We start from the raw sequence: 15,554 nt of genomic DNA, 5'->3' as shown, positions 1-15,554 counted from the left end.
AAAACAAACACTTAACATACTACACACAGGTATCCTAAGATGTTAGTACCTTTATAACTCTGACTGTAGTGTGAGTTGTAGTGAATAGAATCAATTAGCTAAACACGTGTAGATCAAGAGGTGCAACCTTTATTACAGATTGTCTATGCTATGCAACATGTAATTGCAGCAATAAAAATGCTCCATATTGAATTTGCCAAGAACTTGTTTACAAGTTTTCACAATGAGGAAATGAATTGGTGTAAGTACTTTTTCATACATGTGAATAGACAGCTTTTTCAGCTTTCACTCATTAAACATAGGACCAAGCTAAACATAGGCTCCAAGTCAGCTGTGATTTGGTGATGTTGGGAATGTTTTTCCTTCATTTTTAATAGTTACAAGTGAATGATGTATTTGTGAACGTTTGACAAAGTTTCTACATATTTACCTTGTATTTATATCATTTCATGTGATGCGGCCAGAGTATGCCATTTACTGCGGAAGGTTGGCCGTTTGAAAGTAGTCCTGCATCTCATCGTGTTCAACAGGTGATATTCAATGATCACTTTGATAATATAGAAGTAGTTTTAAGTCTTTAAAAATGTGACTGAGCATTTGTTAACTTAGTCATTAATGTGAAAGAAATTGTTCTTAATTGAAGGCCATATCAGCCTCTGCTTAAAATTAAATATCTGCTTCTTTGTGCAAGTGATTGCCTCCAGTCTGAGGGATAACAAGTGCACTATGTGTTTTGTAACTGGATGTAACTTGATGAAAATCTGACGCTTGCTCCCTGGCCTGTATCAACGTAGCTGTGTTCAGCTGAGCCAGAGGTAGTTGCAGCCAAGGTTCTGGGCTGCAGTGAGATTAGAGTCAGCCAGGGTCTCACTGCCCAGTGACCTCTGTTGGTAAGAGATGGCAGACATATGGGGGCAGGACACCCAACAGTGACCAGAATGTGGCTCACCCCTGTGGAATGCTTCAGAGATTTAAGTGCCACTTTTTTCAGGAGGAGAATGGAACACACCAAAAGGTAATTGGCAAAAATATTTTCTCTCTTTGCTTCAGCAATCAATTTAATAGCTGCAAGTCCAGTCTACGAACTGAATTGGGAAAATGTTCAGACTGAGTTTTTTAATAGGACTTGTTTTGGTGCCTTTACCTTACTTCATTTTGTCTGTCCCTACTCAGCACTAAGTGCCAGAACTGACGTAAGACAGATAGTCACTTGGCCCAGTCCTGTGTCAGTGACCTTGGGGGATGTGGCAGTATATATCATTCATTTTTTTCTCTCTCTCTGTCTCTGTCTCTCTCTCTCTTTCTCTGTCAATCTCTTTCTGTCATGGATACTTTGATTAATGTCAATAACAAATAATATTTTATTTTTATTCCTATTCATTTCTGAATGTGCTCTGGGGTGTTATGGTGTTTAATTTTCTTTTAGTGAAACTTTCATGAGTGCATTAGAAGATGTAATTCCCACTGGGTGTCGTGTAACCAGTTGCAAAAGATCCAAGCACTCTGACTGTGAGACCCTCCGAGAAGGGATTTGTCCAAGATTGTAAGCTGCAATCAGTATTTTTACTGATTGAAATAGGAACTACTGAGCTCACACACCACTGGCTGTCCAGAGCTCTTGCCAAGGCTAAATAGCAAGTTTTGCCACAGTGGGACATTTCCTCTGTGGGCTGAGAGATGGGGGAGGAGAGAGCCAGTGTTAGTTGTCATTTTTTTTTACAGGAAAGACACCTTCCATCCACCTCCTCTCTCTCTCTCTCTCTCTCTCTTCCCCTCCCCCCCCCCCTCCCCCCTGCCCCCCCAACACGCCCATCTCTGCCCTGTCTCCAGGCTGATTGATCATGAAGCAAAACTGATGTCTGACAGTGGTTGACAAACTCTCAAACTAACAAGGATAAAGAAAAAGAAAATTAAGACATAAGTGCTTACTGTTGTAATAATATTACTTAGTTTGTAGCACAGCATAATCGTATACAAAATGTATCTCCATGGAAAAATTGCTTTTTTTTCGAGCTTACAGAAGCTACTTTCCATCTGAATTCTGACTGGAGCTCACCCCTTTTCTGTGACATACTGGCTCACTTATACAGTGCAGATGAAATGGTGGCCCCATGCCAGGAACTCATCATATTTATGGACTGCAGAACGGAATGAGTGTAATTATATGCATACCATATGTGAATGAGGCAGCTAACCAGTGATCTTCCGGATGATGAGAGGGACTCAACAGGGATTAGGTGAAATGATTATAGGAACAAGTGCAAATGTCAGCTAAGTGAACATGCTAATGAGCGTGTCACTGGTGAATCTCTCGTCGTGTGACTCTCATCCTCTGGTCTTCACTCAAAATTAACATGCAGTGTTGGGCCTAAGAAATCCAGGTTATGTTGTTTTTAAAACAAATTTTTTTCATGCAACATTATGCCCAGTGGCTGCTCAAACCTTTTTACTGCGATTAGATTTTAAGTCGTTCTTGTCCACAGCTGTACCATCAACATTATTGTTACCACCCACCACAGATTTAAATACACTTGTCTGTGTTTTTTTTAGACCAAGATTTATCCTTTGAAAGTTGTAAACCCACCCAGCAGCTGTTCAGAGGAACAATGCAGGTTAACCATTTGGGCTCAGAAAGAACTTACTGCATTGAAAGTGTGTTTTTAAAATTTCATTTGAAAGCTGAGGCAAATTTTTCTCTAGTTTCTCCAGCTGTTCTAAGGGGGAGGTGACCAGGTTTCTGCCGATGCCACTCAGAACAACCGCTGAGAGCGCGAACGTAAATATTCAGGGCAAGATTCTCCTTCTGTCACCCTCATCTGCCTCTCATGTTCCCAGAATTGGAAAATATTTTTGTTTTCCGATTCCTAATTCGTAAGTGTGGCAAATCTCCATAGCAACCTAAGTTTTTGAGGAATTCAGGCTATATCAGTCCAACAGCTTTAGTTGGCTGCATGGCCTTGTCACTCAGTCATTTTACAAGCCATGAAGGTTTTTTTTATCATAATATGGGGAAAAAAAATGGATCCCATTCATCAGCGGGAAATTGAGAAGCAAACATTGAGAAGGAATAATAGGGTTGTGATGGTGGGGATATTAATTTTCCAAACATAGACTGGGCCTGCCAAAGGGCTTGGATGGAAAGGAATTAGTCAACTGAGTACAAGAAAATGTTCTTATTCAATGTGGGGTGTACCTATGAGAGAAGGTGCAATACTTAACCTTCTCAGGGCAAGTAATTGAGGTGTCAGTGGGAGATCAGTTTGGGGCAACTGATCTTAACTCTTAGTTTCAAAATAGTTATGGAAAGGATACACCTGATCTAAAAGTTAAAGTTCCAAATTGGAGTGAGTTCAGTTTTGATGGTATTATCCAGGAACGTTCAAAAGTTGTTTGGAGGAGGCCATTCTCAGGTAAAGGGATAGGTTGGAAAGTGAGCCTTCAAAAATGAGATAACGAGAGTTCAGAAACAGAATGTTTCTGTTAGTGCAAAGGGCAAATCTGGTAGATGTAGGGAATGTTGGATGACTAGAGAAATTGAGGTTCTGATCAAGAAAAGGGAGGCATATATCAGGTATAGACAGCTGGGATAGTTAGCAGATGACAGCAAAATTGGTGATGTAGTACACTGTGACTTTGACCTGGGGGGGGGGCAGGGGCAGTGGGCCATGGAGCGGCAGATGGAGTTTAATTTAGAAAAATATGAGGTATTATATTTAGGTAAGACACATCAGGGCAGGACTTAATGGTAGGGCCCTGGGGTGTGTTGCTGAACAAAGAGACCTTGGAGTATAGGTGCATTATGCCTTGAAAGTGGAGACCCGGGTAGATAGAGTGGTGAAGAAGGCATTTGGAATGTTTACTTTCATTGGTCAGTGCATTGAGTAGTGGAGTTGGGAGCCATGTTGTGACTGTAAGGACATTGGTGATGTCACTCTTGGAATATTGCATGCAATTTTGGTCTCTGTGCTATGGCAAGGATGTCATGAAACTTGAAAGGGTTCAGAAAAATTTAGAAGGATTGGGGAGCTTGCCCTATAGGCAGAGACTGAATAGGCTGGGGCAATATCCCCCTGGAGCACCAGAGGCTGAGGGGTGACCTTCTAGAGGTTTGTAAAACTCATGAGGGGCATGGATAAGGTGAATAGCTAAGGTCTTTTTCCCAAGGTAGGGGTGCCTAAAACTATATGGCATAGGTTTAAGGTGAGAGGCTGGTGTATATATGGAACGAACTGTCAGAGGAAGTGGTGGAGGCTGGTACAATTACAACATTTAAAGAGCATCTGGATGAGTATATTAATAAGAAAGGTTTAGAGGGATATGGGCCAGGTGCTGGCAAATGGGACTAGACCAGTTTAGGATATCTAGTCAGCGTGGACAAGTTGGACCAAAGAGTCCCTTTTCGTGCTATGACTCTACATAAATGATACATATTCTGCATTAGAATGAGAGTGTGCTTGGACAAAAATAATCAACCCCATGTCTCCTGCTCTCAAACTCCTGCACAATGCATTTTTATTGTGAACTCTCCCAAAGCTTTTTCATCCTCTGAACGGAGAATTGTAGACAAGTGCTTCCCAGTCTCCAGGGGTAATCAAGCACATTCAACAAATTTTCATTTTGATCCTAATGTTGTCCAGGAGCATTAGGGTGGAATTCTATTCCTTTGCCTGTCCTCCCAGGAACCACTGAGCTAGAGGACTTTTTGATTGTCCCTACCTTGCTTTAACCATTCAACACTTTGTCTAAATATTTTTTGAAGGAGTGAATAAGTACTCCTTTAACATTGAGTCCTTATTTGCTCTCTGCTCTCTGTCAGTGGACAATTGGTTCTCTTTAGTCTTACTTGAGGCATACTAGAACAATAACAATTTGCATTTATATAGCTTCTTATATGTAGAAAGATATCTCAAGGCACTTTCATGAGTGGAAAAAAACTCACTGAGACAAAAGAGGAGGTATTACAGAGGCATCTAAAAGTATGATCACAGTGTTAAGGAGGATCTTGAAGGAAAAACAGTAAGTAGAAAGGTTTATGGTAGAGTATTGCATTCCTTGAGTATTGTATTATTGAATGAAGTCGAGAATGTGGTGCTGGAAAAGCACAGCAGGTCAGGCAGCATCCGAGGAGCAGCAAAATCTACGTTTCTGGCAAAAGCCCTTCATAAGCAAAAATAGTTGAATGGTAAACTGTGAGCAGGAAGGACTAAGCCCACTGAAAATGGAGGCTGTAATCTCCAAGGCTCAGCAGTTGCTTGGTTAAATGATGAACGTGGAAAGGATGGAAATCATTCCTTTGTCAAAGTCAAGTTAAGATTTGGATAGACAGGGAAGAAGATGGCTTTTAAAGGACAGGTTAAAGGAAGAACTGCATGAAGTTCTGAAAAGAGGAGATTACATCCATAAGCTAAGATTCCAACAATGCTGCAGTTGTCGATGAAGTAGTGAATTCTGGATTAATGGTGCTGGAAGAGCACAGCAGTTCAGGCAGCATCCAAGGACCTTCGAAGTAGTGAATGCCTACGTTCTTATTTGTGAGAGATCTGACCTTCTTGGTAGAAATATAGAGAGGTCAATGAGTATTGAGCTGTTGCAATAATTCATTGAGGGATGTAATGTGTGAGTTAACTGGGATGGCAAGGAGGTTTGTAAGATTCGCCCCAGGAGCTGTCACTGGGAATAAAGAATGGAGGTAGGAATTAATTCCTTGATGAGCCTATTTCAGAATATCAAGAAAGGTACAGAGGAAAGATGTGTATTTATTCAAGAGGTGGGTTCGAGCATGGAAGGCAGCTAAAGATTAATGAGGATTAGAGTGTGGTTTTGAAGGGAAAAATTGACCTTGCATTACCTTCCAAATTAAATGGGCGTCATATTTACATTGCCTTTGGCTTTCTGCACCTACAAACCTCAAACTGATGTTGTTGAATTTTCATTTTTTTGTGAAGAGAATTCTGTGAAGCTCCAAGTGTGATCCTGATCTCCTTGATGCTCTTCCCGTTGCAGAGTATCAATATTGTTCTGATAGCAAAGTGTCAAAACTTGTAAATCTGGCTGCCCACAATCTGGCAGTGTCTGAAAATTAGACGTTGTTTATGCTTGTCCATGCATCAATTTTAGTTGAGTAAAATTCTAGACCATTGATGTGATATGACTCCAAACTAGTTATTAGCTTTACCACTTCACTCCTCACTCCGTCCTCCACCTAAAGCAACCCTTGACCCACCGACTCAATTTGATCCAAAACACTTAGGGCCTTAACTGAAATCTGGAAATATCCAAAATTCCAAATGTCTCAAGGGTGTTGGTTTTGAGATAACTGTATTTGTAACTTGCTTCAAGTTATAATGAAATATTCTTGGTTTATTCATCGTTCACTAGGCTTGTTGATTGTAGCTTTAGGGTGACTTCACTTACTTACCCTATCGGGTTACTTCATCTAAATCAGTATCATTAAAAAGATGATATTTAATCCCATGTAGGAAGGAGGGGTGAGAGGGAGAGAAGACGGTGCAATTCCTGTGCATGGCAGTTTCTATTATAAAGATGAACATTAACAAACTTATAATGGATGCAGAATGATAAGGAAAGAAATTGTGACTTTAAATGCAGATTGAATTACACCCGCACAACCTACCTCACATACCTACCAGTCTCCAACCCTGTTTCTACTGAAGACCAGACCAGACCCCGATTTCCCCCAATGCGTTAAGATTAACGATACACTATTAATACTTAAAATCTCATGCCTACGCTCATTTCCTGTCAGCTTTTTCTATTATAAGTACGTAGCTGAATATTAATAGTGGAAATTGCTCATGTCAATTGGTTACAGTGTAATTACAGTTTTACCCCAGTGGAGTCACTATAGTGCCATAATGGGGAACAAGGTGCAATTACTTTCTGACAAATTAACAGTGATTTCTATTAAAAAAAAGGATATGGGAAGTTATAACAAAAATATTAAAAAATGAGTACTCGGTTAGTTCTGCCTGCCTTAATCAAAATATCACCAGCGTCACTTAAAACCATATGTTGTCTTTCTTCCCCTTGTGTGGTGCCAGTGGTAAATCATTATTGTAAAGTAGTGGTTCATATCTTAAGTGTAGTTGCTACAGTTTTCTTATTATTATTTAGCCATTCAAATTACACTAAATTAGCTCTGTTTTAATTAAAGAACTGTGGGATGATTTGCTATATTTCTTTTCCAGTTTTAAAGTGGGAAAAAACTTTTCAAAATTGGTTGCTATGTCTCACAAAATCCTCACTTAACTGCAGGTGAAATTGAAGTGGTGCTTGGGAATTTTAAGACAAGGCAGCCCCATTGTCGTGATTTAAAAATCTTGAGATATGAAAATTCCTTTACAATAGCACACTGGATAACAACATTCTCAATATTCTGAACTGCTGTGCTATATATTTGGACCACATTTCCTGATAAATGGAGGTCATGTTGCAGCTTTACAGGACATTAGATCGACCACTTTTGGAGTATTGCATGCAATTCTGGTCTCCCTCCGAATGGCAGCATGTTGTGAAACTTGAAAGGGTTCAGAAAAGATTTACAAGGATGCTGCCAGGGTTGGAGGGTTTGAGCTATAAGGAGTGATTGAATAGGCTGGGACTGTTTTCCCTGGAGCATTGAAGGCTGAAGGATGACCTTATAGAGGTTTATAAAATCATGAGTGGGATGGATGGGATGAATAGACAAGTTCCTTTCCCTGAGGAGAGTATAGGTTTAAGATGAGAGGGGCAAGATTTAAAAGGGACCTAAGGGGCAACTTTTTCACACAGGAGGGGCTGCGTGAATGAAATGAGCTGCCAGAGGAAAGGTGGAGGCTGGTACGATTGCAACATTTAAAAAACATCTGGATGGGTATATGAATAGGAAGGGCTTGGAGGGATATGGGCCAAGTGCTGGCAAATAGGACCAGATTAACTTAGGAAATCTGACCAGCATGGGCAAGTTGACCCAAAAGATCTGTTTCCGTGCTGTATATCTTTGAGTCTATGACTCTAATTGCATTAATATGTACTTAGTACTAATGACAGATACAACGCCTTACTTTTTCTTCAGTGTTGCTTGCAAACATGCTCAAAAAGAGGAGAGAGGAGGAATGGGAACTAATTGTCTGCCCCTAGTTTTGGTCAGACCAATGATGCTTGGAAACCTTTGCTGTGCCTTTTCCAGCACAAGTTCTAGGCTTTACCTGAGGAAAACATCACCAATTACATACAGATGAATATCCGAAGCCTCTGCAATTCACCAGTTACAGTTCAGGTTAAATGGGGATCAGTGTCACATTTTGTTTGATGACATTGCTGTGAAGCATTTTGGGATGTTTTACTACGTGAAAGGTATGATTCAAATCAAATGAATATGGCCTGGCCCAGATTTTCCACACTCTCGCTAACTCCATCCAATGCAAGGCCATTTGGACTGCTGCTCAAGTTGATGCTATGATTGCAACCATGGCGTACCATCAAACATTCATTCAGGAGATGCAAGCTTCAGGTAAATGTGAAACCATGCCACAGTTTCTACCGCACAGAGACCAATGTTAGAAAACTAGAGATTCTGCCTCACTCTGTAGAAGAAACTTTCCTGGCTCCACCACAGATGCTGAACTGTGCCTGTCCCTTTTAAGGCTGAAGCTGTATCCCTCTTTTCATGGCTATTGGTAAAACTCTGCTGCAAAATGTGCACACCTAGCTCCTCCTCCATGTAAAATTAGGCTGAAAAGAAGTGAGCTTTCAAAGAGCCAGTCTATGCAGAATTGGCTAAATAGCCAGTGATTCTACAAGGCTCACATACTCCATTCCTGCTGGGTTTCCCATTAATCAGTCCTGTATAACACAGGGAGATTGGTCATTTACTTACTACTTGGAATTCCGATAGGGTCAACCCAAAAAAAAAAGTTTAGATTTGAGGAGTATGTAGACACTTCTTTTTTTTTAAGTACACATTTAAAAATGACCTTCTTAAAATAACCTTACTGTAATATCTAAGCACCACTCAACACAATCCATAAAAAAATTCAACTTTTGCTTTGCTTCCTTCCCCTCTCCTTTCCAGTATTTATGCCCTCTCCATGTTAATTCAAGAGTAGGGCTGGTTCCTCTTGTTTCCTATGAGTTTATTTTTGGTTCTGCACCTACCCATTTATTTATTTGTCTGTACAATCCTGTCTAACTGCTGCTTGTTTTTATACGGCTGATTAGCGTTGTGACAGTTCTCTGCACTTCGGTTTGCTCAACAAGTCAGCTACATTAATGAAATGTTTTCAAAAACATTCCTCGATCTGTGCAGTACACGATTTCTCTCCTTTTCATTTCTTACTGATTTGTTTCTCCATTTTAGAGATTTGTTTTGTTTCCTGCACTTTGGGTCTTGCTAGGCAGTCTCCTAGTCGAAGACAGCAAAAGGAGAGATTGGGAATGGGAAGTTGAATGCAGGTAATATATGTGCAGCCGGCCACATATGCCAATCACTCTCTGGTCATTGTTAAAATGTGTACCTAGACAGGGAGTGTCAGTGGCAGGCCTTATAATCACAGTGTATCACAGATGACCCTGACTGCACCCTTACCCAATCTCCATGCACAGGGCTTGCTGCATCATTGAATTAGATAATGAATGATGTATTTCACAATATATTAACCTGGTTTGGCTTTGTAAATCTTAATTCCTTACCTCTCAAAATCTCTCACTTGCAGTCTTGTCATTTCAATTGACCCTTTAGCTTTCCAAAGAGAGAAACTTGCTGATTTCCGCTTCACAAATCCTGATCAGTTGTGAAGCTGATTTCACCTCCCTCTCCCAAACTACAGAACACAAGTGAATTATATTTCTTGAATTCCTAAATCGCACCCTTTCCGAGTTGGGTTACGTATCATTATCTGGATTAGTGGTGCTGGAAGAGCACAGCAGTTCAGGCAGCATTAGCCTGACTGAGGCCAACAAACTCAGCACAGATGAGGAAACAAAGCTGGCAACTTCCTGGATTAGTGGTGCTGGAAGAGCACAGCAGCTGTTCCCTCCGTGACTACCTGGTCAAGTCCACGCCCCCCCTACAACCCACCCTCCCATCCTGGCACTTTCCCCTGCCACCGCAGGAACTGCAAAACCTGCAACCACACCTCCTCCCTCATCTCCATCCAAGGCCCTAAAGGAGCCTTCCACATCCATCAAAGTTTTACCTGCACATCCACTAATATCATTTATTGTATCCGTTGCTTCCGATGCGGTCTCCTCTACATTGGGGAGACCGGACGCCTCCTAGCAGAGCGCTTTAGGGAACATCTCCGGGACACCCGCACCAAATAACCACACCGCCCCGTGGCCCAACATTTCAACTCCCCCTCCCACTCTGCCGAGGACATGGAGGTCCTGGGCCTCCTTCACCGCCGCTCCCTCACCACCAGACGCCTGGAGGAAGAACGCCTCATCTTCCGCCTCGGAACACTTCAATCCCAGGACATCAATGTGGACTTCAACAGTTTCCTCATTTCCCCTTCCCCCACCTCACCCTAGTTCCAAACTTCCAGCTCAGCACTGTCCCCATGACTTGTCCTACCTGCCTATCTTCTTTTCCACCTATCCACTCCACCCTCCTCCCTGACCTATCACCTTCATCCCCTCCCCCACTCACCTATGCTACTTTCTCCCCAACCCCCACCCTCCTCTCACTTATCTCTACACGCTTCAGGCTCTCTGCCTGTATTCCTGATGAAGGGCTTTTGCCCGAAACGTCGATTTTACTGCTCCTCAGATGCTGCCTGAACTGCTGTACTCTTCCAGCATCACTAATCCAGAATCTGGTTTCCAGCATCTGCAGTCATTGTTTTTACCTAACTTCCTGGATTGTCTGGTTCAACTAATCTCCTGAACCATCAGGAATCTGTCTGTTTAGAATTGACATCAGCATTAGCTGGGAATCTGCTCTGAATTCTGCAGCATTCTGAGGCAACAAGTTTGCTCCTGATCTTAAATCTGCCTTGAGATGTATGAATGTGCACACCATCATCTCACATTAGGCATTTGGAATAAAGCTGACAATGTTAGGAGTTGCAGGATTTGGGTTTTCAGTTTCCCTTCCTGTGCTGCTGTGTATTGGTGCTTGACCTCTTTTAACTTTCATAACCCTTTTACCATTTATATCATGAGGTTTTGTTTTGTGTGTATTTCCTCCTTTTGTTTTCCCCCATGTTTTCTCTGCGAAGAGCCCTCCAACTTGCTCCACTTCTGGACTAGCCATTCTCTCGCAGTCAGTCTTAGTGAGGTTATCAGTTTACTGCAAAGTAGTGATGGGCACACTTTCAGAGTTGGGATAAAACTAAGATGATTTTCGTTCAGCCCATGCAGTCAACAGAAGGCGATGCATATCTTATCTCAGCCTGATTCACACTGTGTCTATAAATGAAAAGGCAGTGAGTAAATCCATCAGAAAGACGAGACCTTGTAGTGCAATGCCTGTTTGGGACATATGGTATGTATCTTTTACAACATGTTTTGCTGGGGTCCATGATTGCAGTTCTGTGAGATCGACCTACTTTGAGAACTCCTGCCTGTAGTGATATCGGAAACCCAAACTGTTACTGGGAGTGGGGGAAATGACACAGGAAATAGCATCCAAGGTGTAATGGGAAAATAAAGATGATCAGAAATGACAAAAGGAAACTATTTTTCAGTACTTACCCAGGTCCCATATCTGTATAAGGAGGGGTCTTTCAGGGGGTGCTAAATGCACACTTCTTAGTGGTGGCAGAGTAGTGATTCATAATCCAAAGGCCCAGGCTAATACTCAAGGGCAACGTCATTTCAAATCCCACCTCAGCCGGTAGAACTTAAAATGAGTTACTAAAATCTGGAATCAAAAGCTAGTCTCAGTAATGGTAATCATGAAACTATTGAGAAAGTGAGGACTGCCGATGCTGGAGATCAGAATCGAGAGTGTGGTGCTGAAAAAGCTCAGCAAGTCAGGTAGCATCCGCGGAGTAAGAGAATGGATATTTTGGGCATAAGCCCTTCATCAGGAATACTGTTGAAGGACGTATGCCTGAAACATCGATTCTCCTGTTCCCCGGATGCTGCCTGACCTGCTGCGCTTTTCCAGCACCACACTCTTGATCATGAAACTATTGTCGACCTCATAAAAATCCCCCTGGGTTCACTAATGTCCTTTTTAAGGAAAGTAATCTCACCTTTTTACTCAGTCTGGCCTACATGTGACTCCTAATGTAGTTGACTCCTAACTAGAGCGTGAAATGACATAATAAGTCACTTAGTTCAAGAACAGTTAGAGATGGACAACAAATGCTGACCTTAGTAGTGACACCCACCTCTCATCAAAGAATAAATGAAAAGGAGAGAGAGACCTATGAAGCTTGGAAACTTTCTGCAATGGCCTGTCGATTGTCCAGTATTAGTGAACTGATAGTCCCTCAGCAGTTATTCACTGATGAGGACTGCAGGAGGCAGTGGTGTAGTACTAATGTTACGGGACCCCAAGCCAATGTTTTAGGACCTTGAGTTCAAATCCCGCCATGGCAAATGGTAAAATTTGAATTCAGCTGAATGTGGCTGACACTTAACTGCACTCTGGGCAATTAAGGATAGCAATAAACATTGGCCTGGCCAGCAACTCTCACGTCCCGTGAACTAATTGAAAAAAGGTGTTGGCAATGAAGAGTTTAGAGCATTGCAAGAGTGCAGAGGTTAGTATAATTCAGTGTAATTGCCAGGGCATGGGCTGCTGCAGACTGCACATATCTGGCCTATGGAAATTGTGATGATTATTTTAGGGTAAGAGAGTACAGCATCAGCAATAGCATTGGTGCCAGATGAGAGGGTTGCCTATTAAGCATGTTGGGTTATAGATACACACAAACATTTCTTAAAAACTGTCTTTCAGTTAACTTCCTTCTCTCTTGTTTTTAGGAATGGTGTGAAGACGTTTGTGTACGATCTTGAAGCTATAGGCAATCTCATGTCACTGAGTGTAGTGCTGAAAATGTGTTGCTGGAAAAGCGCAGCAGGTCAGGCAGCATCAAAGGAACAGGAGAATCGACGTTTCGGGCATAAGCCCTTCTTCAGGAATGAGGAAAGTGTGTCCAGCAGGCTAAGATAAAAGGTAGGGAGGAGGGACTTGGGGGAGGGGCGTTGGAAATGCGATAGGTGGAAGGAGGTCAAGGTGAGGGTGATAAGCCGGAGTGGGGTGGGGGCGGAGAGGTCAGGAAGAAGATTGCAGGTTAGGATGGCGGCGCTGAGTCCGAGTGATTTGACTGAGACAAGGTGGGGGGAGGGGAAATGAGGAAACTGGAGAAATCTGAGTTCATCCCTTGTGATTGGAGGGTTCCTAGGCGGAAGATGAGGCGCTCTTCCTCCAACCATCGTGTTGCTATGGTCTGGCGATGGAGGAGTCCAAGGATCTGCATGTCCTTGGTGGAGTGGGAGGGGGAGTTGAAGTGTTGAGCTACGGGGTGTTGGGTTGGTTGGTCCGGGTGTCCCAGAGGTGTTCTCTGAAACGTTCCGCAAGTTGGCGGCCTGTCTCCCCAATATAGAGGAGGCCACATCGGGTGCAGCGGATGCAATAGGTGATGTGTGTGGAGGTGCAGGTGAATTTGTGACGGATATGGAAGTATCCCTTGGGGCCTTGGAGGGAAGTAAGGGGGGAGGTGTGGGCGCAAGGTTTGCATTTCTTGCGGTTGCAGGGGAAGGTGTCGGGAGTGGAGGTTGTGTTGGTGGGGGGTGTGGACCTGACGAGGGAGTCACGGAGGGAGTGGTCTTTTCGGAACGCTGATAGGGGAGGGAAGGGAAATATATCCCTGGTGGTGGGGTCCGTTTGGAGGTGGCGGAAATGATGGCGGATGATACGCTGTACATGGAGGTAGGTGGGGTGGTAGGTGAGGACCAGTGGGGTTCTGTCCTGGTGGCGGTTGGATGGGCGGGGCTCAATGGCGGAGGAGTGGGAAATGGAAGAGATGCTGTGGAGGGCATCGTCGACCACGTCTGGGGGGAAACTGCGGTCCTTGAAGAAGGAGGCCATCTGGGTTGTACGGTTTTGGAACTGGTCCTCCTGGGAGCAGATGCGGCGGAGACGAAGGAATTGGGAATATGGGATGGTATTTTTACAGGGGGCAGGGTGGGAGGAGGTGTAATATAGGTAGCTGTGGGAGTCGGTCGGTTTATAGTAAATGTCTGTGTTGATTCGGTCGCCTGAGATAGAAATGGAAAGGTCGAGGAAGGGGAGGGTGGAGACTGAGATGGTCCAGGTAAATTTGAGGTCGGGGTGGAAGGTGTTGGTAAAGTGGATGAACTGTTCAACCTCCTCGCGGGAGCACAAGGCAGCGCCGATACAGTCATCGATGTAGCGGAGGAAAAGGTGGGGGTTGGTGCCAGTGTAGCTGCAGAAGATGGACTGTTCCACATATCCTACGAAGAAGCAGGCATAGCTGGGGCCCATGCAGGTGCCCATGGCTAGTCCTTTGGTTTGGAGGAAGTGGGAGGATTGGAAAGAGAAGTTGTTCAGAGTGAGGACCGGTTCAGTCAGTCGAAGGAGGGTGTCAGTGGAAGGGTACTGATTGGTACGGTGGGAAAGGAAGAAGCGGAGGGCTTTGAGTCCTTCATGATGGGGGATGGAGGTGTATAGGGACTGGATGTCCATGGTGAAGATAAGGTGTTGGGGGCCGGGGAAGCGAAAATCATGGAGGAGGTGGAGGGCGTGGGTGGTGTCCCGAACATAGGTGGGGAGTTCTTGGACTAAGGGGGACAGGACCGTGTCGAGGTTTGCAGAGATGAGTTCGGTGGGGCAGGAGCAGGCTGAGACAATGGGTCGGCCAGGGCAGTCAGGTTTGTGGATTTTGGGCAGGATGTAGAAACAGGTGGTGCGGGGTTGTGGGACGATGAGGTTGGAGGCAGTGGATGGGAGATCCCCTGAGGTGATGAGGTTATGGATGGTCTGGGAGATGATGGTTTGGTGGTGGGAGGTGGGGTCATGGTCAAGGGGGCACCCAACCACCCCGTAGCTCAACACTTCAACTCCCCCTCCCACTCCACCAAGGACATGCAGGTCCTTGGACTCCTCCATCGCCAGACCATAGCAACATGACGGTTGGAGGAAGAGCACCTCATCTTCCGCCTAGGAACCCTCCAACTACAAGGGATGAACTCAGATTTCTCCAGTTTCCTCATTTCCCCTCCGCCCACTTTGTCTCAGTCAAATCCCTCGAACTCAGCACCGCCTTCCTAACCTGCAATCTTCTTCCTGACCTCTCCACCCCCACCCCACTCCGGCCTGTCACCCTCACCTTGACCTCCTTCCACCTATCGCATTTCCAATGCCCCTCCCCCAAGTCCCCCCTCCCTACCTTTTATCTTAGCCTGCTGGACACACTTTCCTCATTCCTGAAGAAGGGCTTATGCCCGAAACGTCGATTCTCCTGTTCCTTTGATGCTGCCTGACCTGCTGCGCTTTTCTAGCAACACATTTTCAGCTCTGATCTCCAGCATCTGCAGTCCTCACTTTCTCCTCACTGAGTGTAGTGCCCATTCCTGTA

The 15,554-nt window shown here is 44.0% G+C and overlaps 1 protein-coding gene across 8 annotated transcripts in view; it reads left to right on the top strand.

Annotated features, from left to right (window-relative positions):
* sobpa (sine oculis binding protein homolog (Drosophila) a) overlaps positions 1-15,554 on the top strand; it is a 361,393-nt gene that overhangs the window by 222,009 nt on the left and 123,830 nt on the right. For 3 of the 8 annotated variants that reach the window (XM_072552534.1, XM_072552514.1, XM_072552524.1), the window contains exons 5-6: positions 465-530; positions 9,359-9,453. The exons of 2 other annotated variants lie outside the window; for them this stretch is intronic. In XM_072552534.1, the coding sequence (XP_072408635.1) occupies positions 465-530; positions 9,359-9,453 (161 nt within the window). The remainder of the gene's footprint in view (positions 1-464; positions 531-9,358; positions 9,454-15,554) is intronic. 3 more of the 8 variants (XM_072552576.1, XM_072552567.1, XM_072552545.1) reach the window with 1 other exon arrangement.

This window comes from Chiloscyllium punctatum, chromosome 3 (assembly GCF_047496795.1).
Source record: "Chiloscyllium punctatum isolate Juve2018m chromosome 3, sChiPun1.3, whole genome shotgun sequence".
In the NCBI taxonomy this organism is placed as follows: Eukaryota; Metazoa; Chordata; class Chondrichthyes; order Orectolobiformes; family Hemiscylliidae; genus Chiloscyllium; species Chiloscyllium punctatum.
The sequence above is the reverse complement of the archived record's forward strand: the minus strand, read 5'-3'. Positions and strand labels throughout refer to the sequence as shown.